At 60.2% G+C, this 25,314-nt stretch overlaps 2 protein-coding genes across 4 annotated transcripts in view; both read right to left on the bottom strand.

The window, feature by feature from the left end:
• Positions 1-146: 146 nt before the first annotated feature.
• IL17C (interleukin 17C) lies at positions 147-1,165 on the bottom strand. Its single transcript, XM_035024503.1, has 2 exons — positions 822-1,165; positions 147-408 (listed from the first exon to the last, which is right to left on the bottom strand). Exons 1-2 carry the CDS (start codon positions 1,163-1,165, stop codon positions 147-149), a joined length of 606 nt encoding a protein of 201 aa, XP_034880394.1.
• A 4,769-nt stretch (positions 1,166-5,934) lies between these two features.
• Positions 5,935-25,314, bottom strand: part of ZC3H18 (zinc finger CCCH-type containing 18) — a 60,546-nt gene continuing 41,166 nt past the window's right edge. For all 3 annotated transcript variants that reach the window (XM_035024624.1, XM_035024627.1, XM_035024625.1), the window contains 10 exons: positions 15,053-15,244; positions 14,118-14,243; positions 12,280-12,384; positions 10,810-10,953; positions 10,446-10,505; positions 9,558-9,718; positions 9,133-9,329; positions 8,487-8,583; positions 7,422-7,518; positions 5,935-6,827 (listed from right to left, as the gene is read on the bottom strand). In XM_035024624.1, the coding sequence (XP_034880515.1) occupies positions 6,614-6,827; positions 7,422-7,518; positions 8,487-8,583; positions 9,133-9,329; positions 9,558-9,718; positions 10,446-10,505; positions 10,810-10,953; positions 12,280-12,384; positions 14,118-14,243; positions 15,053-15,244 (1,393 nt within the window). In that variant the 3' untranslated portion in view covers positions 5,935-6,613. The remainder of the gene's footprint in view (positions 6,828-7,421; positions 7,519-8,486; positions 8,584-9,132; positions 9,330-9,557; positions 9,719-10,445; positions 10,506-10,809; positions 10,954-12,279; positions 12,385-14,117; positions 14,244-15,052; positions 15,245-25,314) is intronic.

Genomic DNA, 25,314 nt, shown 5'->3' on the forward strand with positions numbered 1-25,314 from the left:
TCAGCCCCGAGGCCTGGAGCCTCGGTACCTGCCCGGGGACCCCAGGGGGCAAATAAATAACCAATAAATACGCATAAATAGGAGGGGCCCTCTTCGTAGACACCCCGACGTCCGGTGTGGCCGGCGACGACAGCCGAGGCCGCTGGTCACTGGGCCGACCTGGGCAGGACGCAGGTGCAGCCGACGGGCACGCGGATGAACTCGGCGTGGAAGGAGAAGGCCCCGGGCGTGGGCACCCGCGAGGCGTCCCGCGAGCAGGGCCGGCGGCGGAACACCAGCAGACTCTGCAGCAGGGGCACGGAGTTGAGCGCGGCCGTCTCCCGGCCCGTCTTGGTGCTAATGCAGCCCCTGCACAGGCACTGGGCGAAGGCCAGCTTCTGTGGGTAGCGGCTCTCGTCGGTGTCCACGCTGCGGGGACAGGCGGCGTGAGGCCCCTGCCCGCAGCCCCCCGCCGCCGCTCGTGCTCAGGGCGCTCCTGGCCCACGTGAGCCGAGGCTGCGGGGCGGGTGGCACGGGGCCCCCACTCGTGAGGCTCATTGTGCCCCCACTGCCCCCCAGAGAGGCCCCCCCACCCCCGGCCCCGGGCCCAGCCACCCCTGCAGGGGCTCAAGTGTGGACCTCAGAATCGTCCCGGGAACCCTGGGGATGAAGCCGCGCTGCAGTCTTGCAGACTGGGGCCCGCCCTCCCCGCCTGGGGGTGATGGCCCATCTAGCGGGGGGGGGGGGGGCGGGGGAACGACACTGAGGCCCAGAGAGGGGAGGCGATGGCCCCACCGCACAGAGCAGGGACCCCTGTCCCCGGGGAGTCCCGCAGCCCTCACCGGTATCTCCAGGGCGAGATGGAGCGCTGGTGGATGTCGGCTTCCAATACCTCCTCAGGCCGCAGCACTGGGCACTGGGTCCCAGCGGGGGGCTCGTCCTGCCGCCTTCTGCGGCCCCCCGCCTCCAGGCTGGCCACCAGGGCTACGGGCAGAGCCTGCTCCCACTTGGCAGCTCGAGCCAGCAGGTGGGGCGGGGCCTGGCCCAGGGGCAGCTCCTCAGCCGAGTAGCAGCGTGGGGTCCCGTGGGGGTGGGCCCCCGCCCAGAGCTGGGGGCCATGGTGGGCCAGGCTGGCAGGCAGCCAGAGCAGAAGCAAGAGGCCAGGTAGGAGCTGGTGGAAGGGCATTGGGTGGTCAGGCCAGGGGGTGCCCAGGGAAGGGGGCACCTCCCTGCCCTCCCACCTTGCCCTATTTCCCGTGGAACGATGGAGTGCGGCCCTCCCTCTACAGTTGGAGAAACTGAGGCCCAGAGGGAAACTTGACCCTCAGCCCAAGCTCCCCAGAGCACCAGAGCTCCTGGGCCCTGGCTCTCTCCTGTCCCCAGATTTGGGGGGCTTCCTGAACCCCGTGCCAACCTCCTCTGCTTGGGAGCCGGCGGCACGGGGCAGGCGGGGGCGTGGGGAGAGGCGGCGGCTCACGAGGCTCACCATCGCAGCAGGGGCGCTGGGTTCGGAGAGGCAGGTGCACGTGGCTGCGGGCCTGGAGGCTGCGGACCTAGAGGCTGCCGGGCTCCAGGTGCCCTTTATACCTCCAGTCACACCTGGGGAAAATCCGGGGCAGCTTCCTCCTGGGGAAGTGCCCGGCCGCGCGGCTTCCTCCTCCCCTCCCGGTGGGTCCCCGGCCCCTCCTCCTGCCCCGGGCGGGCCATGCCCACCCCCACTCCTCCGCTCCCCACCCCCCCCACACCCAGAGGGACCCTGCCCCAGGCTGCCGCCTTGCCAACGGAGCCACGGAGCCCACGGCTTCTTAGGACGGGGAAGTTCCCGCTGCTTGGCGTGAGTGGGGCGCTGGGGCCGCTCGCTCGTCCACAGGGCTGCGTGGAACTCCTCCGGGGCTGGTTCCCCAGCTTGTGGACACGCGCTTGGTCCCGTTTTTCTATCTGAGATGGTCCAGGAGGGGCCCCGTGTCTGCCTGCCACTGCGCAGGTGGGAGAGAGTCCAGAAGAGGCTCCGGGGGCCGGGGGCCGGGGCCGGCCAGTGTCTTCGGCTTCTGGGTTGGGTTTCTGCGGATTCACTCAACAAAACCTCGCTCTAGAAGCCAGAGATGCGGGTGAGGATGCCTTGGAAACTTTAAAGTGCCTGCACCCCGAGAAGCTGTATTTGAGGAGGCCCCTCTCGGGGCTGCAGGGGGCTGTGGGGCGACGGTCCAGGCACTTCGGTTGTCCCAAAAGGGACAGTTGGAGGCCATCTGGCGGAGCTCTGGACGCCGCTCCCTGGGTCCCCTGGCCACCCCTGAGACGCAGGGCCCTGTGTGTCCCGGTCTCTCCTATCAGAGGCTAAAGCATCTCCCAGCTGACCAGGGTCTGAGGGCAGGGGAGTGGCCAGATACGCACCCTTCCCTAAGTCTCCAGGGACACGAAGACCCCCTGGGGGAGCAGGGCTCTCCCAGGTGTGGCTCTGGGCAGGGGTCCTTGCAGGTGTCTGTACGGGCAAGTGGGCTGCCCTGCGCCCCTCTCCCAGGGAGCAGGACAGGGTTAGGGGAGACCCTGCCCTCGCTGGCCTGGAGGAAATGCTCCTTCCCAACAGATGGATGGATAGATGCGTTGAGTCCTCAGGGCTGCTCCTGCCTACAACGCCCCGGTCCCTGGTCGTCAGCCCTCTGCTTGCATACCTCCTGCAATGGGGAGATCACCACCCCCTGCGTTAGTTTGCTAGCGCTGCTGTCACTAAGGGCTACACACTGAGGATGCCATAGTCCTGCAGGCCAGAGTCTGAAATCAAATTGTGGGCAGGGTCCATTCCCTCTGGGGTCTCCGAGGGAGGACCCTTCCCACCTCTTGCTGCTTCTGGGGGCTGCTGGTGATTCTGAGTCCCCGGGCTTGTGGCCACGCCGCTGCGACCCCTGCCTGTCTTCACGGGGCCTCTCCCCCGTGTCTGTGTCCCCTGCTCTGTGTCTCCTAAGGACACTCACCTCATTCAGAACGATCTCAAGATCTTTACCTTAATTGTATCTGCCAAGACCCTTCATCTCTTCACAGGGACTGGGGCCAGACCTTTGACGTATTTTGGGGGATACACAGTTGGGCCCAGGACCCCCTCTACAGGGCGGATGCTGGAGGACCAGGAAGCCCCTCCCAAGGCCGGCTGACCGCCGCCTCCCTGTCTCCGGAGGGTGAGTTCCAGTCTCTCCTGTGTCCCCCCAGGAGGCAGCGTGAGCCCCTTGAGGGCAGGGGCGGCGGTGTGGTGGCCCCGAGCTGGTCCACAAATACGCTGGAACGAGGGCAAGAGGGACGAGCCTGGCTCCCCAGGGAGTAAAACGGGGTGACAGGGCCCCAGTTGCGGGGTGCTGGCAGGTGAACCCCAGCCTGGAGGCCGAGGGAGCGAGATGCCCGCCGCGCAGTGGTCTCGCCTTCTTTTTTGGGGGGGTCTGACCGCACACGTACATGGGTGTTATTTATGAAATGAAACGGCTATAAATGGTCACTTCGGCCGCGGCTGCCCGACAGCTCCCCTCCCGCAGGGGCACAGCTGGATGCACTGGGCAAGCACGGCGGCGCCCTGACCAGCCAGCCCCCTATGGGGGGGTATTTCTGCATTTTCCGTGCCTTTCCAGAACAGCCCAGGGGTGGGCACCGCGCTCGGCAGAGGATCCCTGGGACCAGGCTGCGCGCCAATTCCGCTTCCCGGCACCTCCGCCCCTCGCGGCTCCGCAGCGGTCCCCAGGGGGGCTGGGGTGGGGGCAGAGCTGGCTGAGCGGACCAGGGGCAGGGCCCAGGGCTCGGGGGTCGCGGCGGGCGGTGCCAAAGGCCGGAATGATGCAGGGCGGGGGCCCAGGCGGCACCTCATTCCTGCGGGTGGCTGAGGCAAGCACAGAAGTCCCGGGTTGGGCAAGACTGGAAAGGCGCCACCAGAGGAAGGCTGGAGGGAGTCCCGGAGGCGGTGTCCCGGAAGGCCCCGCCCTCAAACCATGCCCCTTGGACCATGTGCTTCTGTCAGTGTCCTGCTGAGTGAGGCGGCCTGCAGCCCTGGGGGCGGGGGGTGACAACTGTCCCTGGGGGGAGCCGGGCAGCTGGCGCGTGGGGGAGGGGCGGGGGAGGCCCAGGAGCCCTGCCGGGTGCTGTGAGTGACCAAGAGAAACCCAGAGAAACTTCACTTTTACCAAACGAGCTGCCGCATTAGCCTGACATGTTCACTCATGACGTTGGAGATTGAATCTCCCATCTGAGTGACAAGAATTACAAAATAAAAAACCCTTGTTTTGTTTCTTTTTATCCACTCAAGAGAGAGAGAGGCCGCGGTGGGGGCTGGGGGGCGTCAGCAGGAGCCAGGTGGTTGGGCAAGGAGTATGGGAAGGCCTGAAGGGATGGGGCGGGCTGGCCTGAGCTGCCAGAGTTAGTGTGAGTAGTTGTCGGGTCAGAGTTCCAGGAACAGGAAACAGCATGTGCTAAGGCCCTGGGGTGGGAGAATGGCAAGCAGGTGGGGATGGGGTGGCTCAGCATGTGTCACGTGGCAGGGCTGCTCAAGCTGTGAAGACTGGACCTGGACATGGGGGGCAGTCTAGTGGACAGACGTGGAACTGGAGGGACGGCCCTTAATTGTCCCCACTATTTGCATGTTGACTACAACCAGGATCTCAGCCATCATGTTCCCTGGAGTGCCAACATGCCTGAGGATCCATTACATAATAGAGGGCTTCCTTTTTCCAGAAGTATGGCACGGAATGTTCTTTCCACGAATGTTCTTTCCACCAGACTGGGCAGGGGGAGAGTTGGCTCAGGCTGTGGCCCTTACCCCTCCCTGGACAGGTACTACTGAGTCTGGCCCAGAGCAACCATGAGCCCAGAAGGCTCGTGCTCGTTTAAACTGGGCTGGGGTTGAGGGGACCCAGGGCCGTGGTTCCAGCCTCGGTGTCAGAGGCCCGGGCCAGGTCAGTGGGGCAAGGAGAGCTACGTGCAGGCAGGGACATGTGGTGGGCTCACCTGCGGGCTCCCAGCTGGCTTGTGGGGTGCAGTGGCCCCGGGGGTACAGAGCACATGGGGTCAGGCTGGCCCCCAACCTGCCCTGGGGTCTGGCTCTGTGTCCTCGAAGGCCACCCACTCAGAGAAGGGGAGTTCCCTCTACCCGGCTTGACGGCAGATCAGCTAAGCCTTGAAAACATGCTGAGACACAGGGTCGAGGCCGCCGTGGCTCAGGAGGACTCACACATCCTGCAGGACGTGGAGGCAACACGGAACACCATCCACGGAACGCTGACCGGGCTCACCCCCAGGCCCCCAAGCTCTAAGGGCCACCCCGGCTCGGGGCAGAGCCTGAGCGCAGCTCAGCGAGTCCCACCGGCAGGGGAGAGGCCCCGGGGCTGCCGCAGCCCTCCCCAGACCCGGGGAAAGCAGCACGCGCCCCAGGGGGTGTCTGGTTTCAAGGCAACCTGAGTGCGGAGGGCGCGGACCCCACCCACCCCAGACTGTGCGGGGGCGCTCCGAGGCCTCGGTGCTCCTCAGCGAGCTCACCCCCCCGAGAAGGGCCGCGGCCAGCACCAGGGTTCTCCCTCGGCGGTGGTCTTGGTGGTGATGGGGCTCCGCGGCGGGGAGCGGGGGCTGCGGTGGGCAGCAGGGCCGCAGGGCGGTCCTGGGCCTGCCTGCACGCACACGGGGGAGGCTGCGTCCACACCAGCTTTGGGGCTGGGGGCCGGCCGAGCCCGACGACCGTGCGCCGGCCTCTCCGCTCGGGCACCCATTTCGGGGAAAGCAGGTCCCCGGCGCGAGCGGGAGGTGCTCCGGTGTTCAGGAGGCCCCGCCAGGCCCAGGCCCACCACGAGGACGCAAGGCGCCCCGCCCAGGGGGCCGGGGGGCACAGCCCCTGAGTCGGCAGCACCAAGAGCATCTCTGATCAGGGCCTCCGTCAGCCGGGGCCGCCGGCACACCAGGCCCACGGAATCACCACCACCAGGGCAAGACGGCTGCTTATCAAAATACTTTATTTTAGGAGACCCCTCAAAAAAAGACCCTCCACATTACACAGACGCCCAACAACACCCTCAGCCTTTTTTTTTGGTCTTTTCTGTATTTTTTTTTTTCCTTTTTAAATCAACTAAAACAATCTGATGCTTAAAATAAAAGACAGGAAATATTTCCCAATCGGACTTCAGTCAAGAATATAGATCTATTTTTTGACCCTGGGGCCAGGCGGGGATGGGGAGCAGGCTGCTCAGGAGCACGGGGCGCCCCCGGGCCGGGAAGGAGCGCGTGCGGAGGACAGGACGCAGGGCAGGCTGGCTGGCAGCGGGCAGGGCAGGCGGGCAGGCGGAGCTGGGCGCCGGGACTGATCATTTACATAAAACCGGTGCTGCGTCCTCGCTCCTGCCGCCCCCCGCCGGCCCGCCGGCCCGCCTGGCGGGACTTCTGCTCTGGGATGGGGCTGGTTCAGTCTGGTCTGGGAGGGAGAAGACTGGGATTCAGCGTCATCTTCACCGTGTGTGGCTTCTTTTCCAGCTGAGAAACTTTGCTTTCTTTTTTAATTTTTAAAAAGATGCACAGCCAAAATGAGACGTTAACTTCAAAATCCAAGACGGCTGTGCTCACACTAGTTATAAAAACACGAGAGTCTCTCACTGCGGCGGGGGCCGGGCCCGCGGGGCCCCTACACCTTCCCGGGGATCTTGGCCCGCTTGCGCGCGATGGCGTCCTCCACGGCCTTGAGCTGCTTCAGGAGCTCCTCGCGCCGCGACAGCGTGCTGGCCTTCCCGGATTTGGTGCTGCCGGACACAGCGCTGGCGGGGCTGGCGTCCGAGGCTTTGCCGGGCACACTGGTGATCTTACTGGAGCTCTTGGACTGGGGGGACAACTGGCGCTTCCTGCGGGGGGAGGGGGCCATCAGAGGGTCTGCCAAGAGCCTCCCGCTGGGCAAGGACGCGCGGGGCGCCGGGCAAGGACACGGGGCCCTGGCGGCCACGGACACAGGGCTGCCTCCCGGCGGCAGCGGGCCAGGCTGCGGTGGGCAGTGCCCCTCCCGCCCTCGGTGGTGCAGCGTCAAGGGGGCACAGCGTCCAGGGCTCGGCTGGTGCCCTGCTGACCTGTCCCTCCTGCTTCTGGTGCTTCTCTGCGGCCGCCCCCTGTGGTGGGGAGAAACCCCATGGTGCTGACCCAGGAGCAGCCCTGAGGGCCGGGGCGGGGGGCGGCTACACGGATGGCCGAGTCCCGAACCCGTCTGGACCACGACCCTGAGCGGTGGGCTGGCAGGGCAGGGCCTCCCAGCCGGCCTCCTGCGCGAAGGCAATCTCTGCCCTGCTTCCGGGGCCGACGGGGAAGGCAGAAGCTGGGAGCACCAGGCAGCCTCGTGCCTCAGGGCCCTTGTCCTAGGACCTGCTGCGGGGCAGGAACGCTCCGGCTAGCCCGCCCGGAGGCCTCGGCGCCCATGTGGCATACCCAGGGCACGGGTGGGCGCTCACCTGTCCGGCGGGGCCACGGGCACCTTGGAATTCTGGCCTCTCTGCCGCTCTGGCTTCGGGGAGCCGAGTCTCCCGCCGGACTTCCGGTCCCGAGAACCTGGATGACACGGGACGAGGTTAAGAGCCCGGTCCGGCCCAGCGTGGGCTGGTGAGCATGGACAGGCGTGGGGCGGCCTTGCCGGACGCCGGCGACCCCGTGCCAGAGACGTGGCAGCTCCGTACTACCTGCATGTTCTCACAGGAAGAGGCACAGGGCAGAGCGGGTCGAAGGAGGGCACAGGGCAGTGCCGGTCCTGTCACAAAGTGAAGCCCCGAAGCCCACGGAGGCCAAGGTCAGGACAGGCCAGCGAGCTCCCATTTATCCAACACAAAGACCCTCATCGCTCACACCTCTGGACTGGGAACGAACAGGCAGGGAAGCGTCGCGAAGAGAAGGCAAGGCAAGAGGCCGGGGTGCTCGCCGGCCGCCGTCCAGGGAGCGCGGGGGCGTGTGAGGGCGGCGGGCGGCGGGCGGGGGCGGTCAGCGCCCGGGGAGCACACGGGCTCTGGCGCCGGCCGGTTCTCGGCCCAGGTGGGCGTGCCGCGGCCCCGGGCTCAGCAGCCCGGCGAGGGGCGCCCCGCTGCCCCTGCTTAGGGAGGAAGGATGGCTGCGCACCGGCCACCGGAGCCGGCCGGCAGACGGCCCGCGGACAGCCGGGGCTGGACTGCTTGTGCGGCAACGCCGAGGCCCCCGCCTGCGCACCCTGTGCCGTCACGGAGGACCGAGCCGCCGTCTGTCAGCCAGACACCGGAGACGTTTTCAAAGAACAATGACACCCCCGGTTTTTGTTCACGGAAATGTGGTTACTTTTCGTAAGAAATGTTATTTGTGTTAAAATATAATACTTGGTCACTGTTATTTTAACATTAGCAAACACTGACGTTTTTCCCCGAGTTTTAACTTCTAAAACCTTAACATCGATGGCTGGAACCACCCCAGTGCTGGCTCCGTGGGGCCCAAAATGAAGCACACACGGGGTCCCGGCCCCTCTGCCCTGCTGGGCTCTGCGGGGGTGAGAAGCTCACCTCGGTCCGGGGATAAGTTAGCCCGCTTGGCCGGAGGAGGACTTTGCCTGTCTTTGTCCGAGGGTTCATAGCGCTTCCGGCTTCCTTTATCGGCCGCCTGGCACAACGGAGGGGGCACAGTGAGGACGGCTGGCCACCGGGCGGGACCAGCACCCCGCGGGAAGCAGGGGCACAGCGGTGGTAGGCTCACTGCCACACCCGCCCCCACGGGCCCCTCCTGTGGCTGCCCACGGGGCCCCGAGGGAGGCAGGGCCCAGGGTTTCGGGCCTTCATTCTCGGCAGCGAAGGTGCCCGCAGAGACACTGTTCCCTGGGGGCCACCAGCCCCGGAGAGAACCCCAAGGGACCCCACATCTCACCCTCCCAGTCCCAGGGAGCCTCAGGGACGTCAGCTCACACAGGGCCAGTTACACGGAGAAGGGCCGGGGAGAGCACCCACCACCCCCAGGACGCTCTCATCTCCCAGGACATGCTACTGGGCTTCGCCACCCGACACCCACGCCTCCCCCGTCACCCACGCCTCTCCCCAACAGGGCAGCAGGACAAGCGGGCTGATGTCCAGCCACTGTTCACTGGCCCCAGGAACCAGGATGCCTCCCGGGGAGCTGGGCTCCTGGAACTGCCACCAGGAGTGCCCACGGCCTCACCTTGTTCAAGAGCGTCAGCTTGATCTCCTTATGGGCGACAAACGTGCCCTGCTGGGGCTGCCCGGGGGGCCCCTGCTGGGGGGCCATGGGCTGCTGGGGTTTACTGCCGGCAGAAGGCTTGGAGGACTTGGGCAGCTGTGCGGACGAGTCCCTTTTCCGCTTGTCTTCTTTAACCCCATCTTCTTTTTTAGACTTTCCTGCCAACAACAAACGCTAAGTCACAGTCACCATCCCGGCACGGCGGTCTCCTGGGGGCCGCCTGGAGGGGGGACGTGCTAGCAGCCGGGCCACGTGTCCGTGGGACGGAGCTGGGAGGTTCCTGCGCTTTCCTGTGTAACCGTGAAGCAGCGCACACACCCTCTTTCCACGAGGGGCCTGCCCACCTCTGCAGCCACAACGCCCAGGACACGAGGAGCCCCCTGTACCTTTCTCCTTCTTGGTCTGGGCTGGGGTGGGGGACCGCGAACTTGCTGAGGACACGGGGCTGGCCAGGTCTGCGTACATGTCGTCCGAGTCCACGCTGTGCACCGAGCTACTACTCGACGTGGCGCTGGACACCGAGGAGACGCTGCTCACGCTCAGGGACCTGGACACACACAAGCACGTCTGCACCCACGTGGCCCCGGCGGCGAGAGGCCACGGGGGGCCAGCCGTGGGTGTCCACGCGCACCTTCCCCAGCCTCCAGTTTCGAGGAACGTGTACTACCTAACTGGAAACTTCAGGGGGGAAGGTGGGCGGTTCAAAGGGGCCCCACGGTGAAGGGACACCCCAGTCACGGGGTCGAGGGCCCTCGCACGAATGAGCAGCCAGCCTGTGTGCTGGGCAGGGACATACGACGAGTGACTAGCTGTGAGCAAGGCTGGTGATGACAGAGCTGAGGGCCCAGGCTGTGAGGCCCGAGAAAGGGCAGGGCTCTGCCCCGCGGCCACGCCAGAGCCCAGAGCAGAGGCGCCCCGGCCCCGCACGCGGCTCTGGGAAGCACGGGGACGGCGGCCGGCTCGCGGGGGCTGCTCCCACAGCCCGCGCCGTGAGGACGACGTGCCACCGAGTCCGAGTCCGGTCACTCTCCGAGAACTCCGCAAGGACCCGGGCAGAAAGGAAGGGCCTGGCTCTGTTTAAAGGCTGGGTCTTTAAACCTCTTTGAGGAGGACCTGGGCTGCCTAGAAACGAACGAGGACCTAAGGACTGATGCGACAGCGTGTCCTCTTCCAGCAGCTTGACGGCGGCACTCGTCCCTACCGGACCGGCCGCCACTGGGCGCCTCGAGCACGGCGGGCGGGGGGCGGGGGGCCGGGGGGGCGCCGACAATGACCTGGATCTGGAGCTGGAGCCGCTGTAGCTGCTGCCGCTGCCGCTGCCGCTGATGGTCCGCCTGCAACACAGACAAGGCCTGTCTCGCCGGGCGGCCCGCGGGGCCCACGGTCTCCCCTCGGAGCGGGAGCCGCGATCTCGGCGTCCTGCGGCAGCACCGCCTCCTTCTAGGGGAGACCTCGGTGTCGACGGGCGCCTGCCGCCCGCACAACCACACCTTCTGTCCTCAGGTGCTCGCGCCTCCCATCGTGGTCGGGGGAAACCGAGGCTCGAGGACGTGATGTGACAGGACAGGGACCGAACAGGCCCCCAGCCTCAGCTGCTTCCCCCAGAAGCCCCCGCCAGCTCGAAGCCCGTTCGCTCACCTCCTGGGGGGGGTCCTAGCTTGCCGCTCCCTCCTCCGGGCTTCCCGAGGGTCTCCTGGCTTGGCGGGCTCGGGGGCTGGAGCAGTGGTTTTGGGGGCCTGTGGTGGGGCTGGAGGTGGGACTGGCTTCTTCACGGACTTCTCTCTGTGACAGGAGACGGGGGGAGGGTCACACCGGCCGCACAGGCGGAGGACGGGTCCATCTGAAGAGCCTCCAAGAACCACAGAGCTGGCGCTGTGCTTCCTCAGGAACGTGCCCCCCGCCCCCCGCTCACGGGCCAACCTCCGAGGGCACCAGTGCCGCTCACATGTGGGACCCACGCTGCAGCAGAGAATGGCCCCAAATTTTCTGTGCTGTCAGTGTGGGGAGAATACCCTGCCGAACATTCTGGTAGCACCGAACACTCACGGTTCAGGTGGAATCAGCAGGAAACAAAGTCTTGGGCAAAAGCAAGCTGCTCAGCAGAGCATCAGGGGCGAGTTAAGATCCGTGCAGACCAAAACGCCCGCACGACCTGCCTGCCATGCGGCTGGGGTGTCTGGATTGGGGTGGCCTCACATGTTCGCTAAGCCCGTCACACAACTTAGATGGCTGGGGTGCCAGGCATAAAGTACGCCTCCACACTGCTCACTTTCTAGGAGGGGGCGACTCCGGGTGCCTGCAAACTCCCGAGGGCTGCTGGAAGGCTTGGATCAGGATGCAAATGTGCAGCATGGAGCGTTTCAGCGCCGGCCACCCGGCGAATGCCAGGCTATCGGCCGCTGAGTGAGCCACACGCGTGAGGACAAGTGACAAAGGAGGGTGGCGCTGGCGTCACACGGGCATGCAGGCCCGTCCGCTCACACGTGCCCCGGCCTCGCCCTGCAGGCCGCAGGGCCAACTCCACCACCGGCTGCCTTCCCGTGCTCCGCACTGCTCGGGAAGGGAGCCACTTCCATTCTGGGGGAGCGTGGGCACGGCTGCAACCTGAGACACCGCACGCCAGGGGTGTGACATCTGTCTGGTAAGTTCCAGATGTTTCTAACTTGTCACGTTAGTCACAACTGTTGACGAGGATCAATGGGAGCCACTCTAGGAACAGCAAATGTGAACAACGAGGCCAGTCTGGTGGGGCCCCCATTCTCTGCATGCCCTGGACACAGCCCAGGAAGCACGATGGGAACCACCTCCCTCCTGCCCCCTGGAAGAGAACAGCGGGGCCTGCTCCTGGCAGGGGAAGTGGTCTAACCCCAAGGAGCACGGCCATCACCATGGTCTATGCAGGGGTGCAGGCACGCTGATGTGCGTGAGGCCTCAAAGTCCACATGTCAAGAAGCGAGAGGCTAAGTCTGTGCCCTGCGGTCCCCGAGCCTGATCCCCCCCCAACACCTCTGCCCACCCGCCAAGGGTTCTCACCGGGACTTCTTCACAGATGCAACAGGGGAGAGAGAGAGAGAGAGAGCAGGAGAACCTGCCCCATGGGGCACTTACCCTGCTTTCCCAGGAGGCAGAGCCGGCTCCCCCTTGGTTCTAACAGAAGGTCTGTGCGGGGAAGGCGTTGGAGACGGGGAGGGGGACGAGGAAAAGGACCGGGACCTAAGGAGAAAACAAAGGCATGAGGAGGGCGCGCCACGGTGCCCCAGCCTGCACTTGAGCAAGCTAGGGACGTTGCCCGGACACAGAAAACGTCGCTGCACGTCTCTACTTAGCTGCCTCAGATTTAGAATGGGCTTCAGATAGTTCTTGGTCCTTTCCAAAAACACACTAGAGGGGAAAGGAGTAGCCAGGCTGATGGGTCTTGCAGAAGGCCTGGGGGCCGTGTGGTCAGGCTGGGAAGGGCACATGCTCTGCATTGCTTAGGAAGTCCAGCAAGGACACGGTGACACAGGTAGGACAGAGGGCCAAGCGAAAGAGCTGGGCACTGAGGCCTAGGGGGCTGGAAGGTGCGGGGTGGGCAGGGTGGCCGCGAGCAGCATGAGGTAGGGACTGGCCAAGCCCACGGAGTGTCCCCCCCTGAAGCAAACAGTGACGGGCTCCAGTTCCAGGTGTCAGTAGCATGGACAGAGAGCCCCAGGATGGGGGGTGGGGGTGGGTGGGGTGGGTGCGGGGAGCTGGCCAGGCAGTTCTGGAGGCCGGCCTAGCCAAGCTGACGACTCCACTGTCCCAGGATCCAGCACCACACGGTGCAGGAGGCAAGCCTCCGAAAGGCTCCCGGGCGGTCGTTTTCTCCCAACTTAGAAGCTGTCGTGGACAACTCCCCATTTTCAGCCAAGCAGTGGCACCAGGAAAATTAGGCGGGGCGCCTGCAGTCACACACACTGAGGTTTTAGAGACCGAGGGGCACGGAGGAGATGCCCGGCTCTTCCATCCTGACGCCCGCTTCACCTGGCTGGGGCTGCCCACCAGGGGAGATGGGCAGGGACACCCCCGCTAACTGCCAAGGGGCTAGAGCCAGACGGCGCAGCCCTGTGCCCCCGCCTGGTGTGCGCGAGGTCCTGGTCACCGACTGCGACGATGAGGTCTCTCTGGTCCAGGCCCCATCGTGGCCTTCCCGGGGAGCTACAGCACCCTGTGTGTATGGAGACAGTGGAGCCGGGGGGTACGGCCCGGAGGCCCCCACACGGGCAGTCCTCCACCTCCACCTTCCTCTGGCCTTGGACCTAACTAAACCCTGAATGGGATGAAGGGGATGTCCCCACATGCGTGTCCCCTGCAGGCAGGGCATGTGGGTGCAGGTGCAGTGCACGCCACCTGAGCTGGTTGGAAAGTCAGAAGCAGCAGACGCAGAACCTGAACAGTCCTGTTAGTTGTATTAATCAACGACTCGGTTCCTACACAAATGACAACGAAGAATTCTCTAAAACCCCAGAGTTTGTCTATTTTCAGTGGGAAAAATACACGTATTGTTTGATCTTTCTAGAAACGTCCAACAGAACTTTCTGAAGACGCAAATGTCCTCTATCTGAGCACTCCCAACAGGGCCACGCACACTTTAAAATTCTACCTGAAGGACACTGTGCATCACCACACGTGGCTAGTGGCCCAGCGGACAGCGCAGGTCCACAGCACGTGGCGACGGTGGCCTTCTGATTTCAGCACACCCACAACACAGGTCGCGTTGCTGCTGCTCCTGAGCCACCTCCTGACACGTGCTCTGTGCGCCGAGCCCTCAGCACCTGCGGCTTGTCACCTGGCGACGCAGCTGCCTCAACACACAGCGGGGGCTGTTCTGAGAGCAGCTGCGTGCCTGGAAGGACGCCGTCGAGGCCGACCCGACACGGTGCAGGTGCCGGGCTGACCCGGCCGCACCCGGCCGCGCCCACACTCACCTGGACCGGCTGCCTGAGAACGAGCTGTGTCTGGAGGACCGGCTGGAGTAGGAGCTGTAGGAGGAGGAGCGGGAGCGGGAGCGGGAGGACCCGGAGCCGGAGTATGAGGACGACCGAGACGATGACCTAGACAGTCCAAGCACAAGGTGGGAGAGGGGCCGGTCCTCCTCCAGCAGCCTGGCCGCTGCTGCCGACCTGCTACCCTCAGGCACAGACCCAGATGACATGGCCACATGTCCCCCCGTCCCCGTCTGTGCACACCCGCCCACCCCCCACTCCCACCTGCCCTGGGACACCCCTGCGGGCACGCTGCAGTCCAGCGCCCTCCTGGCGGGACTCAGGTTCAGAAAGCAAGACCTGGGTGCGGGGGTGCACCCTGCTGCCGGGAGACAGCTCCCAGGCCCTGGCCGGACAGCACACCGTCTGTGTATGTAATGAAAGCCCTGGGTCGACGCTAACCTCCCCAGTCCTCGTTTAGCATGGCGGCCTCCCGCCAGCCTCCTTCCCACCACCCACCGCATCCCTGTTTGTTCAGACCAGCGTACACACAAAGCCCAAATGCACAGGAGGAAGAGAGGGGCTGACTCCTTGGTGGGGCTTATGCCGTCCTTCTGGCCTTCGGCCTCGTGGGGTCTCTCCCAGAGGGACTGGGCGAGCTCTCTCCCCTTGCTGGCCCCCTCGCCAGGTCTGTGCTCCATTCTGGGTTGCCAGCATCCTGGCTGAGGTCAACTGTTTATTTTGGGGGTGTGAGGCCTTACTGAGGTTCTAAACATCAGTTCTGCCTGCCGCTGACGCTCTAGCACCCCAGTTACTCAATAATTCTCTGCTGGACAAACAGATGCCTCTTTAGTCCCCCTGACTGTCCTCAGGCCAGGACGGCGCAGCCCTCCGGTGGCGTTTATGAACCAGTCTTTGTGACCGGCCAGCCTCCTTACCTGGAGGAATTGGAGGCAGAGGCCGATGAGGCTGATGTTTTCCGACGCCTTCGTGCCCGGCTAGGGGAGACAGACACCCCGAGTTTCTTCTTGGGAGACTTGGACCGGCGCCAAGGGTCCTTCCACTCGTCTGCTCGCTTCACCTGCGGCCCTGCAGCGGCAGCCTCCTTCTTTGGTGGCTCAGCTTGACGGCTAAAATCACAGAGGCGTTAGCCACTCTGGGACCGTCCTCTCCGACAGCAGTGCCGTCCGATGAAGGCAAACGAGAGGCAGGATGGCGGCATGAGCGCCTGCTTCAGGGGAAGCCTGACAAGGACCAGGTCGCCTACCGGGGCAGCAAGTCCTCCCTCGGCAGCAGGGCTCACTCCACAGACGGTCTCCACGCATTCATGTCCTTCCTGGAGGAACAGGTCTTTCTCCTTCACGGTAACTAACCACACCGGTACTTACTTTTTTGGGTGTAATGACTTACAGAATCCCCCACCATACTGCAAACCCTGGGAAGGACAAGGGTGGCCTTGTCCGACATGTCCTCTCTAGAGCCGGAACAGAGTGGGCACAAAACAAATACTTAGTTCAAGGGCAATAAAGTACTTGTTGCCCTCAACTTATGGTCAACTAATCTTCGACACAACAGGAAAGAACATCCGATGGAAAAAAGACTCTTCAACAAATGGTGTTGGGAAAATTGGGCAGCCACATGCAGAAGAAAGAAACTGGACCATTTTCTTACACCAACACACAAAAATAGACTCAAAATGGATGAAAGACCTAAATGTGAGACAGGAATCCATCAAAATCCTAGAGAACAGGCAGCAACCTCTTCGATCTCAGCCGCAGCAACTTCTTGCTAGACACATCACCAAAGGCAAGGGAAACAAAGGCAAAAAGGAACTACTGGGACCTCATCAAGATAAAAAGCTTCTGCACAGCAAAGGAAACAGTCAACAAAACCAAAAGATAACCAACAGAATGGAGCAGATATTTGCAAATAACATTACAGATAAAGGGCTAGTTTCCAAAATCTGTAAAGAACTTCTCAAACTCAATACCCAAAGAACAAATAATTTAGTCAAGAAATGAGCAGAAGACATGAGCAGACATTTCTCCAAAGAAAACATCCAAATGGCCAACAGACACATGAAAAAATGTTCAACATCATTAGCCCTCACAAAAATTCAAATCAAAACCACATTGAGGGCACCTGGGTGGCTCAGTCAGTTAAGTGGCTGCCTTCGGCTCAGGTCATGGTCCCAGGGTCCTGGGATCGAGCCCCGCATTGGGCTCCCTGCTCCGCGGGGAGTCTGCTTCTCCCTCTCCCACTCCCCCTGCTTGTGTTCCCTCTCTCGCTGTGTTTCTCTCTGTCGAATAAACAAAATCTTAAAAAGCAAAAAAAAACAACAAAAAAACAAAAACCAACAAAAAACCACAGTGAGATATCACTTCACACCTGTCAGAATGGCTAAAATCAACAAGTCAGGAAACAACCGGTGTTGGCGAGGATGCGGAGAAAGGGGAACCCCCCTACACTGTTGGTGGGAATGCAAGCTGGTGCAGCCACTCTGGAAAACAGTATGGAGGTTCCTCAAAAAGTTGAAAATAGAGCTACCCTAAGACCCAGCAATTGTACTACTGGGTATTTACCCCAAAGAATAAAAAAATACAGATTCGAGGGGACACATGCACCCCAATGTTTATAGCAGCATTATCAACAATAGCCAAAGTATGGAAAGAGCCCAGATGTCCACCAACAGGTGAATGGATAAAGATGTGGTGCATATATACACAATGGAATACTACTCAGCCATCAAAAAGGATGAAATCTTGCCATTTGCAACGACGTGGACGGAACCAGAGGGTGTTATGCCAAGTGAACTAAATCAGAGAAAGACAATTATCATATGATTTCACTCACATGTGGAATTTAAGGAAAAAAACATATGAACGTAAGGTAAGGGGGAGAAAAAGGGAATGAAGCATACCATAAGAGACTCTTAACTCTAGGAAACAAACTGAGGGTTGCTGGAGGGGAGGGGGGTGGGGGGATGGGGTGGCTGGGCGATGGACATTGGGGAGGGCACGTGAGGTAAGTAGCATTGGGTGTTGTACGGAAGTGACAAATCGGTAAATTCTACTCCTGAAACCAGTATCACATTGTGTGTTAACTAACTAGAATTTAAATAAAAATTTGAAAAAAAAAAAATACTTTTGTTTTCACGTGCATTAGAAATTTCGTGAATCATCAAACCCGAGCCTTCAACAGTTCCTTTGTTCTCTGACTTAGGTTTGAAGAGACTGGTTTGATTTACACAGAGCGTACTGTGGTCAAAGCCCCAGAAAGAGGAGACAGTGGCCCAGAGAGGTCAGAGGTGCTCCGTGGGACAGCCACTAACGCAAGCGTCAGGACTGAGGGCCAGTGTGCCAGTGGGAGCGACTCTGCCAGGACTGAAGAGCCCTGTCCCCCAGGTCCCTGCGGGGCTGCACCAGTGGTAACTGCAGGTGGAGAGAACAGTCACCTAGGAGTGCATCGCGGCTACGGCTGAGACGTGAAAGCCGCGCTCTATGGTGACGAGCAGACCACTGGCAGGAGAACCCAGGAGCCTCCTTAACAGGGTAGGAGGCAGCCAGGCAGCTGAGTGCTCAACGGGGGAGCCCGTTCACCCTGTCCGGGAGCTCAGGGTGGAGACACAGATACACCTTACAAACCCAAATATCCTCACTTAAAAAGGAGCCAAAGTGTAGGATCCCAGACAACTAGCAGTAATTTTTTTTTCAGTCTTTTATGTCTGATTTCTTTATTCAATGTAATTATTTTGAGGTTCATCCATGTTGTGTGTATTAACAGTTTGTTAATTTCTATAGTTGAGTAGTATTCCACTTATGGATTTTTTTTTTTAATTTTTTTATTCTTATATTATTCCCATACATTACATCATTAGTTTTAGATGAAGTGTTCCATGATTCACTGTTTGTGCATAACACCCAGTGCTCCATGCAGAATGTGCCCTCCTCAGTACCCACCACCAGGCTAACCCATCCTCCCACCCCCCTCCCCTCTAGAACCCTCAGTTTGTTTTTCAGAGTCCATCGTCTCTCATGGTTCGTCTACCCCTCCGATTTCCCCCCCTTCATTCTTCCCCTCCTGCTACCTCCTTCTTCTTTTTTTTTTTCTTAACATATATTGCATTATTTACAACTAGCAGTCATTTAACACAGACGTAGCTGCTGGTCCCATGATACATACGTTTTTAATCAGTTACAAAGTTCATTGAAAAGTTTTGGAAAACACAGAAAGGTAAAACAAGGAAGTAAATAGAAATCCCGTTATCTTGTTCTCCCGAGATAGCCAACATTTAGCACCGCTGCATTTCCTTTCCACCTGGATTCTATTTGCCGCGATGAACACTCAGGCGTGCACTCAATACCCACTGCAGTCACAGCTGCGACCTGCCTGGTGGCCGCATCTCCCCTGTGGCATCCGCCCCTGCAGGTGTGCTCTTCCTGGACCGTGTGAAAATCCACCCCCAGTGCTACCCGATCTCAACATTTCTACACTATTAGCTGTTTCTAACTCTAAAAGAAACCACAACACTAAAATTACTATATATACATCTTTTTTATTTTTTTAAAGATTTTATTTATTTATTTGACAGACAGAAAGAGAGAGAGCACAAGTAGGCAGAGAGGCAGGCAGAGGGAGAGGGAGAAGCAGACTCTCCACCGAGCAGGGAGCCCGACGCGGGGCTCGATCCCAAGACCCTGGGATCGTGACCTGAGCCGAAGGTAGACGCTTAACGACTGAGCCACCCAGGCGCCCCTATATATACATCTTTAGGGACGAGGTTTTCTAGACCTAAAATCCTAAGAGATGGAATCAGTGGGTCAAAGGAAATGAACACTTTATAGAGGTTCTTGTAAGCTGTCAAGCACTCTCCCCAAAGTGAAAGCAATGTGCGCTCCACTGGCAGCCCGAGGGCACCCATTTCGCCCATCGACAATCCTGGGGTCCTGTGTCACCAGGGAAGCCACCAGATCAAGCCCCAACTGCGGCAACGGCACACACGGGATGGGCTCCTGGCGCCTCCGGGGGCAGCTGTGGCTGGAGGGCCGCCCCGGGCTGTGGCGCAGCCCCCTCGTGGCCACTTTTCTAGGAAGCTCTTTACGTACGGAGGAACCCTTCCCTGTCCTGCGTCTGCCCCCGGCTGCTTTTGACTGCGTTTGGCGGCGGCGTCCGCCACGCAGGCCTTCGCCCTGAGCTGTATATGCTTGCGTTTTTCTTCTGGGTCATCTGGAGTTTCCTTCCTTTCTTTTTGTAAAGCTGCACTCGTCGGTGTGCCTGGGATCTGTGGCCGCAGCGCATGGCGCAGCTGGGAGCGCGAGGTGGGGCACAGCATGGGGGGGGGGATTGTCCCCACGGGCCACCCCTGCGGCTCCCGGGTGGCCCCCGGCGTGCACTGGCCTGCGGGGGCCAGCAGCAGCAGCAGAGCCCGCGCCGCCTCCACCAGGCTTCCGGTAGGAATGGCGTGGAGCCATTTACCCTGCCGTTTACCCATGTCCGCTTTCATACGGGCCAGCAAAGGACAGGAGCTTTCTTCCTAAGAGGCCCTGCCTTTCCAGGGCCGACTTCCAGCTGCTGTGGACTCTCCCCCACCAGCACCTGAGTGTCTCGGTTGACACTGGGCTTCACCTTGGCCACCATCTACTTATATTCCATCATAAAAAATGCCCTGAGCGGGGGGGCGCCTGGCTGGCTCAGTGGGTGAAGCGTCTGCCTTCGGCTCAGGTCATGATTCCTGGGTCCCGGGATCAAGCCCCACGCGTGGGGCTCCCTGCTCAGTGGGGAGCCTGCTTCTCCCTCTCCCTCTGCTGCTCCCCCTGCTTGTGATCTCTGTCACATAAATAAATAAAATCTTAAAAAAAAAAAAAAGACACTCTTAACTATAGCAACAAACTGAGGGTTGCTGGAGGGGAGGTGGGTGGGGGATGGGGTAACTGGGTGATGGGCATTAGGGAGGGCATGTGACGGAATGAGCACGGGTGTTATATGCAGCTGATAAATTACTGAACACTACGTCTGAAACTAATGATCTACTATATGGTGACTAACTGAATTTAAATAAAACATTTTAAAAATGCCCAAAGGACACACTAAATTGAAGCATAAAATCCCTGTTATGCCGGCTCTAAACCCCAAGAGTGATTGCCACATAAGCTCATAAGCATGTCCTCCTGGAAAAGTAATCCCGGAAGGAAGTGAAACTCGTCAATTCCAGCCGGTCCCAGGCCAGCCCGGAGCTGCCGTCACCTTTCTACGGCCTGCGTTATTCTCCTCCTAAAAACGCTGGTGTGGGATTCTTCACCAGGTTTTCGTTAGTCATCAGAATGGCCCACCTCTGCCAGTCTGGAGCCCCTCTGACAAGGCAGCAGAGCAAATGGAAAGCAAGGGACAGACTCCTCATGTCACTGTTAACTGTACTGGGAGCTCCGGGTGCAGGCAGGGGGACAAAGGACAGAGCGCTGTCCCCATCACAGCACGGAAAAGAAATCCGCGGAGGCTGCAGAGAGGTGGCCAAAGCAGGCTGCCTCCATCTTTGAAAGTCAACGTTTCCCCCGCAGGGAGACTCCTTCACGCACTCTGGGGGTGACACTATGGGCTTCATGGTGAGTTGCCCTTTCACCACTGCTGGCACGGGGCCCAGAGGGGCCGCCAGTCCACGCACACTGAGCCACCAGCCACCTTCCCTCTCCAGGGCCGGTACCAGGCCTGGTAGTGACCCCGTGAAACAAGGGATCCCCGAATTATGGCAAATGAGCGTCCTGATTTTAATTTGTACATAGATAGCGATTTTCATTTTTGACTTAATTTCTACAGTGACTCACTAGGACAAATGATCTGGCTTTTTTATGGAAATGAGGTAGTTTCCTCTTAAAATGTATTTAAGCTCAGAAAGTAAAAATATCAAAAATATCAATAGCGTACATGGGACCTGGATACAGGAAACCATGCAGCTGGTACAAGAATGAAGTGGTTTCGGGCGCACACTGGGTGAGGGGTCCCTTCTGCAGACCACCAGACTCAAATGAGCTGAGCTGGGCCACATATTTGGGGACCCAAACCAGGGAGAAACAGTTTTAGACTTGGACACAAAACGAGAAAATGACCGAATGGACACCCAATAAAGAGCTCACGGGAAACCCCGTTGGGAAATGTGCCCGGGACACTGGGGAGGGTGGGCGACAGCAGGATGAGGCGTGCCCCTGGGCTCCCAAGCAGGTGGGCACGTGGGGCCAGGGGTGATGGCAGCCACACAGCACATGGTCCGTCCTTCTTCACTATTTTTTTCGTTCTTTATAAAGTTTTCCAAACTTTCCTACACCATCACGTTTTATATCTATTACAGAAAACCCCAAATGTTATTTAAAAAATGTTTCTCCTTCTGCAGAGATCTTCTGCTATGTTCACTAGCACACACGCTCAGGAATTTTACATACTTGGTCCGAAGAAGGACGAAGCTCCGGGGCTCCGACCGGCGCTGCCACGGTGCCCAAGCGGCTTGTACGGCCGCTGATGCCAACCCTCAGCTGCCTCTCAGCCCCACACCAGCAGGGACAGGAGAGAAGTCGCTTTGCGCGGGTCAGTAAGTTGAACACGACCCAGTCCGTAAGGGAGCAGGGCCGGCGTGGCTGTGCTCTGAAACCCTGGGAGGCCGCACCCCTGCCCCGGAGCCTAGGACCTGGAGGCGGCCGGGCTGGCGTCACGCGGGTGCCCCCGGCCCATGGCTCTACCGCTGCTTTCGGGGAGACGCCAGGCCCTGGAGGCCGACAAACTGGCAAACACTGCACCAAGACGACACGGAGCCGCCGCGCCCCCCCCTCCCGCTGCGGGCAGGTTAGCGGCTGAACAGCCTAGAGATGCAGGGGAAGGCAAGGCTGCTGGCAAGGGAGGGCCGCAGTCTGGAGCTGTGGTCGGGCCGGCATTTGCATAAAACCCTCTCACCAGGGAGGGGAACAGGCCTAGTCCGCGGAGGAAGGGGCCTTCCCAGCGCGACAGCACAACCTTATCGTCCAGGCTCTGACGCTCTGTTCAAGGCCTCGGGAGAGACTCCGGGAGCAAAGGTCAGTGCGAGGCCTGCCAAACACAAATGGCAGAACCAAACACAACAAAGGGGCCGGGACGATGCATGACACGCCTCGCATGTCACATCAGACGGAGGCGTGAGGTGCCAGCTACGTAAGGCAGCAACCCCAAGGTGCTTGGAAACTCCGAGCGGAGCGGCTGCCAAGTTTGAGGTCAAAGGTGAAACAAGAGTGAAAACATAAAGGTGTTCTTCTAAAATCAAAAAGGCTGGCATCTAATAAAGATCCAGGAAAAGGGAATTAGAAGTGACTACACTTGTTCACACTCACGTCACAGCACCTTTCACGGGAGAGTTTTTTATTTATTTTTATTTTTTTTTAAGTTTTTTTTTAAATTTATTCATTCGAGATACAGAGATAGAGAGAGATAGAGAGAATATGAGCAGGGGGAGAAGCAGAGGGAGAGGGAGAAGCAGGCCCCCCGCGGAGCAGGGAGCCCGATGCGGGGCTCGATCCCAGGACCCCGGGACCACGACACGAGCCGAAGGCAGACGCTTAACTGACTGAGCCGCCCAGGTGCTCCTCACGGGAGAGTTTTGCCTCGACTGTATTCTGGAAGCCTCTGTGGGGCCTTCGATGGAAGCCTGCGCTGTGATCACCTCCCCTAACCCTGGGCAGAAACCACCCACGGGGGTCCTTGCGGCTGGGGGCTGTCACACCCCTTCCCTGGACTTCTGGGTGGGCCCCCAAATATACCCTGCTGGCTGCACCCCTTCCTGCCCAGCACGATGCCTGCCAGTGTGTGTGTGTGGGGGGGGTACACCTGCCAGTGCAGAGACTCCGAGCGCTGCCAAGGCATCCCTCCCTCTGGAACGCCCACCTTGCATGGGAATCCCACTTCTTCCCAGTCTCGGACTATCATGAGTTATGACCCATCCCAGCGGGCTACAACCCCTCCAGCCTCCGCCAGGCTGTCTGCCCCTCTCTTAGGGATGCACACACAAGTTAAGATGTGTGAGAGTTTAGATCTCCTGTTCACGGTTCTCAGCTTGGTGTCCCCACAGGCCCTGACGGAAGCCTGTGACACCAGCCAATGCACGCCCCGTCAGTGAGGCACGCAGCAGCGCCCCGGAACCCTGATAATTCCAGGGGCCGGTCACTGCCGTGGACAGTCCTCCCCGGGGTGGGGGGTGGGGGGGCGGAACAGACAGGCTTTCCCTAGTGAGCGGGCACGTGGCGACAGACCCATCACTTCCACCCTCCAGTTGTGAAAACATCCTTGAACTTAATGAGGAACAAGTAAACCCGAGAGAAACGTGATTGCCAGCAGAGGGGACACGCACGCTCCCACCCATTTCCACTTTAATTTCTGGGTGAACAGAAAGAAAAAAAGTCTACTGTTTCAAGCGCTCGGCAAGCGGCATTCACACAGATGTTCTAACCGCTGCAAGGCCCCTGACGTTGCCTGAGGCTCCTTACGGCTCCTGCCCCCGCAGCCTCCCCTGTGAGGACCCAAAAGCTCCCAATGGGGGCAGGTCGTGCTCCAAGAGGCTCAGCAGCAAGTCCTTCGACCTCAGAGCCGCCATCTGTGTCCACCCGTATCTCTCCAACTCCCATCGCCACCAGAGGTCCAGGCTTAGATCTCAATACATAGGAGAATGCTATTACCTGCCTTTTTGTCTTTCTCAGTTGGGCAACTTCTGCATCATTCAGTAGCTTAAAAATGCCCCGGCACAATGACTTTCTCGGAGGCAGGCAGTTCAGCCGTGCCCAGGACAGACGAGAGGTCAGCACAGTGAACTGAGATTTATTACATCTCCAGGCGAGTGCCTTTTGCCCTAACAGAAGATCAGTGACTGTTTTAAAGCCCAGCCTAAGTGCCAGGGAACCAACGCTGAGCAATCTCTGAGCGCCTGGCTCATCAGGAAGCACGGAACGTCACGCAGCTGGGAGCAGAGTGGGAGGCCGGGGCGACCTGCCATCTCCCGGCCACCGGACACACTCAGGGGCAGCAAAGGTGTGTGACACCACCACATTGGGCTAGGGCCGTGTGAGCGACAACTTGTAATGTTCAAATTCATGAACCCGGCAAACTGCAGCACGTCAGCTGTGGGAGGCACTGAGGAACCATGCTGCCGAGGCGAGGGGGACAGGAAGCTGGAGGGGAGAGGTGCGCTCAGGGAACCAGGAGGGGGAGTCACCCAAAGCAGAGAGAAACCCAATGTGTAGTTTTTGCCAAGAAGACAGCCGACCGGAGTGAGGTCGCCTTCTCTCTAGGACGGCAGAAGGCCACGCAGCCTCGGATAGGTGACGGTGAGCCTGAGGTGGACAGAGACGCCCAGGGCAGCGGTCCAAGCGCAGCCCATGTAGCTACAAATCCAGCTCCCTTGCCTTGGCACGTCCCAGCCTCAGAGGGCGAGTCCAGAGCCGTGGGCCCCTGTGAGGGGCTCAGGGTCCCCTGTGAAGAAGGCTGTGAGCGCCTGCCCACTGCCAAGCCCCCAGGGCCCCCGGCGTGCCCCACACTGGATGCTGACAGGCTGCATGCAGGCCGCTGGGGTCCCAAGACAAGGAGCCCTCGCAGGAGCCGGCGGCCTTCAGGGAGCGCAAAGCAGCCGGGCCGGAACAGGGCTCCCTCGTGAGATTGGAGAAAAGCTCCCCGGGAGGCAAGGAGCCTGCCCTTTCAGCCCCAAGGGGCGCCAAACCTCACCCGTGCATCTGAACTCAGTTGAGCGAGCAGCTTTTGAGATGACAGGCGGTCTGGGCAATCCCTCCAGGAAGAGCCCAATTATTATCTTTATCTAGGATGAAATTAGTTTGTGTATGCCAAGGAACATCCTAATTACCCACCTCAGCTCCACCCGTGCAGCACACCCAATGGCTTGGCGATAAAGATTAGGAGGTTTCACAAAAGGGATTTCCCTCTACTTACACAGATGCCTTCTACAGAGTTGCTTGCAAGGTTCTGCTCAAGTCTAAAAGCAGCCCAGATACAGGAGCGGGCAAGGGCTCTCCAAAGGCCTAATTCCAGAGGGTAAACCTAAATGGAGAGAGAGACACGTCTCTCCACACAGCGACCCTGCATCGAGCCTCTGAGCTCTAGAGGAAAGCTGGTCAGAAACCCCCGACGGAGATGTTCCACGGAAGACCGCTCACCAAGCAGCCGCGTGAGAGCGGCCCAGCTCGGG

This window comes from Mirounga leonina, unplaced genomic scaffold (genome assembly GCF_011800145.1).
Source record: "Mirounga leonina isolate KUSES-001 unplaced genomic scaffold, KU_Mleo_1.0 Mir_180, whole genome shotgun sequence".
Classification (NCBI taxonomy): domain Eukaryota; kingdom Metazoa; phylum Chordata; class Mammalia; order Carnivora; family Phocidae; genus Mirounga; species Mirounga leonina.

What these genes read in the sequence shown, in the direction of transcription:
- IL17C (XM_035024503.1), bottom strand. Translation starts at nt 1,165, where the DNA reads ATGCCCTTCCACCAGCTCCTACCTGGCCTCTTGCTTCTGCTCTGGCTG. An exon ending in ATCTCGCCCTGGAGATACCG is followed by an intron (nt 409 to 821) that starts GTGAGGGCTGCG and finishes CTGTCCCCGCAG; the next exon opens with CGTGGACACCGACGAGAGCC.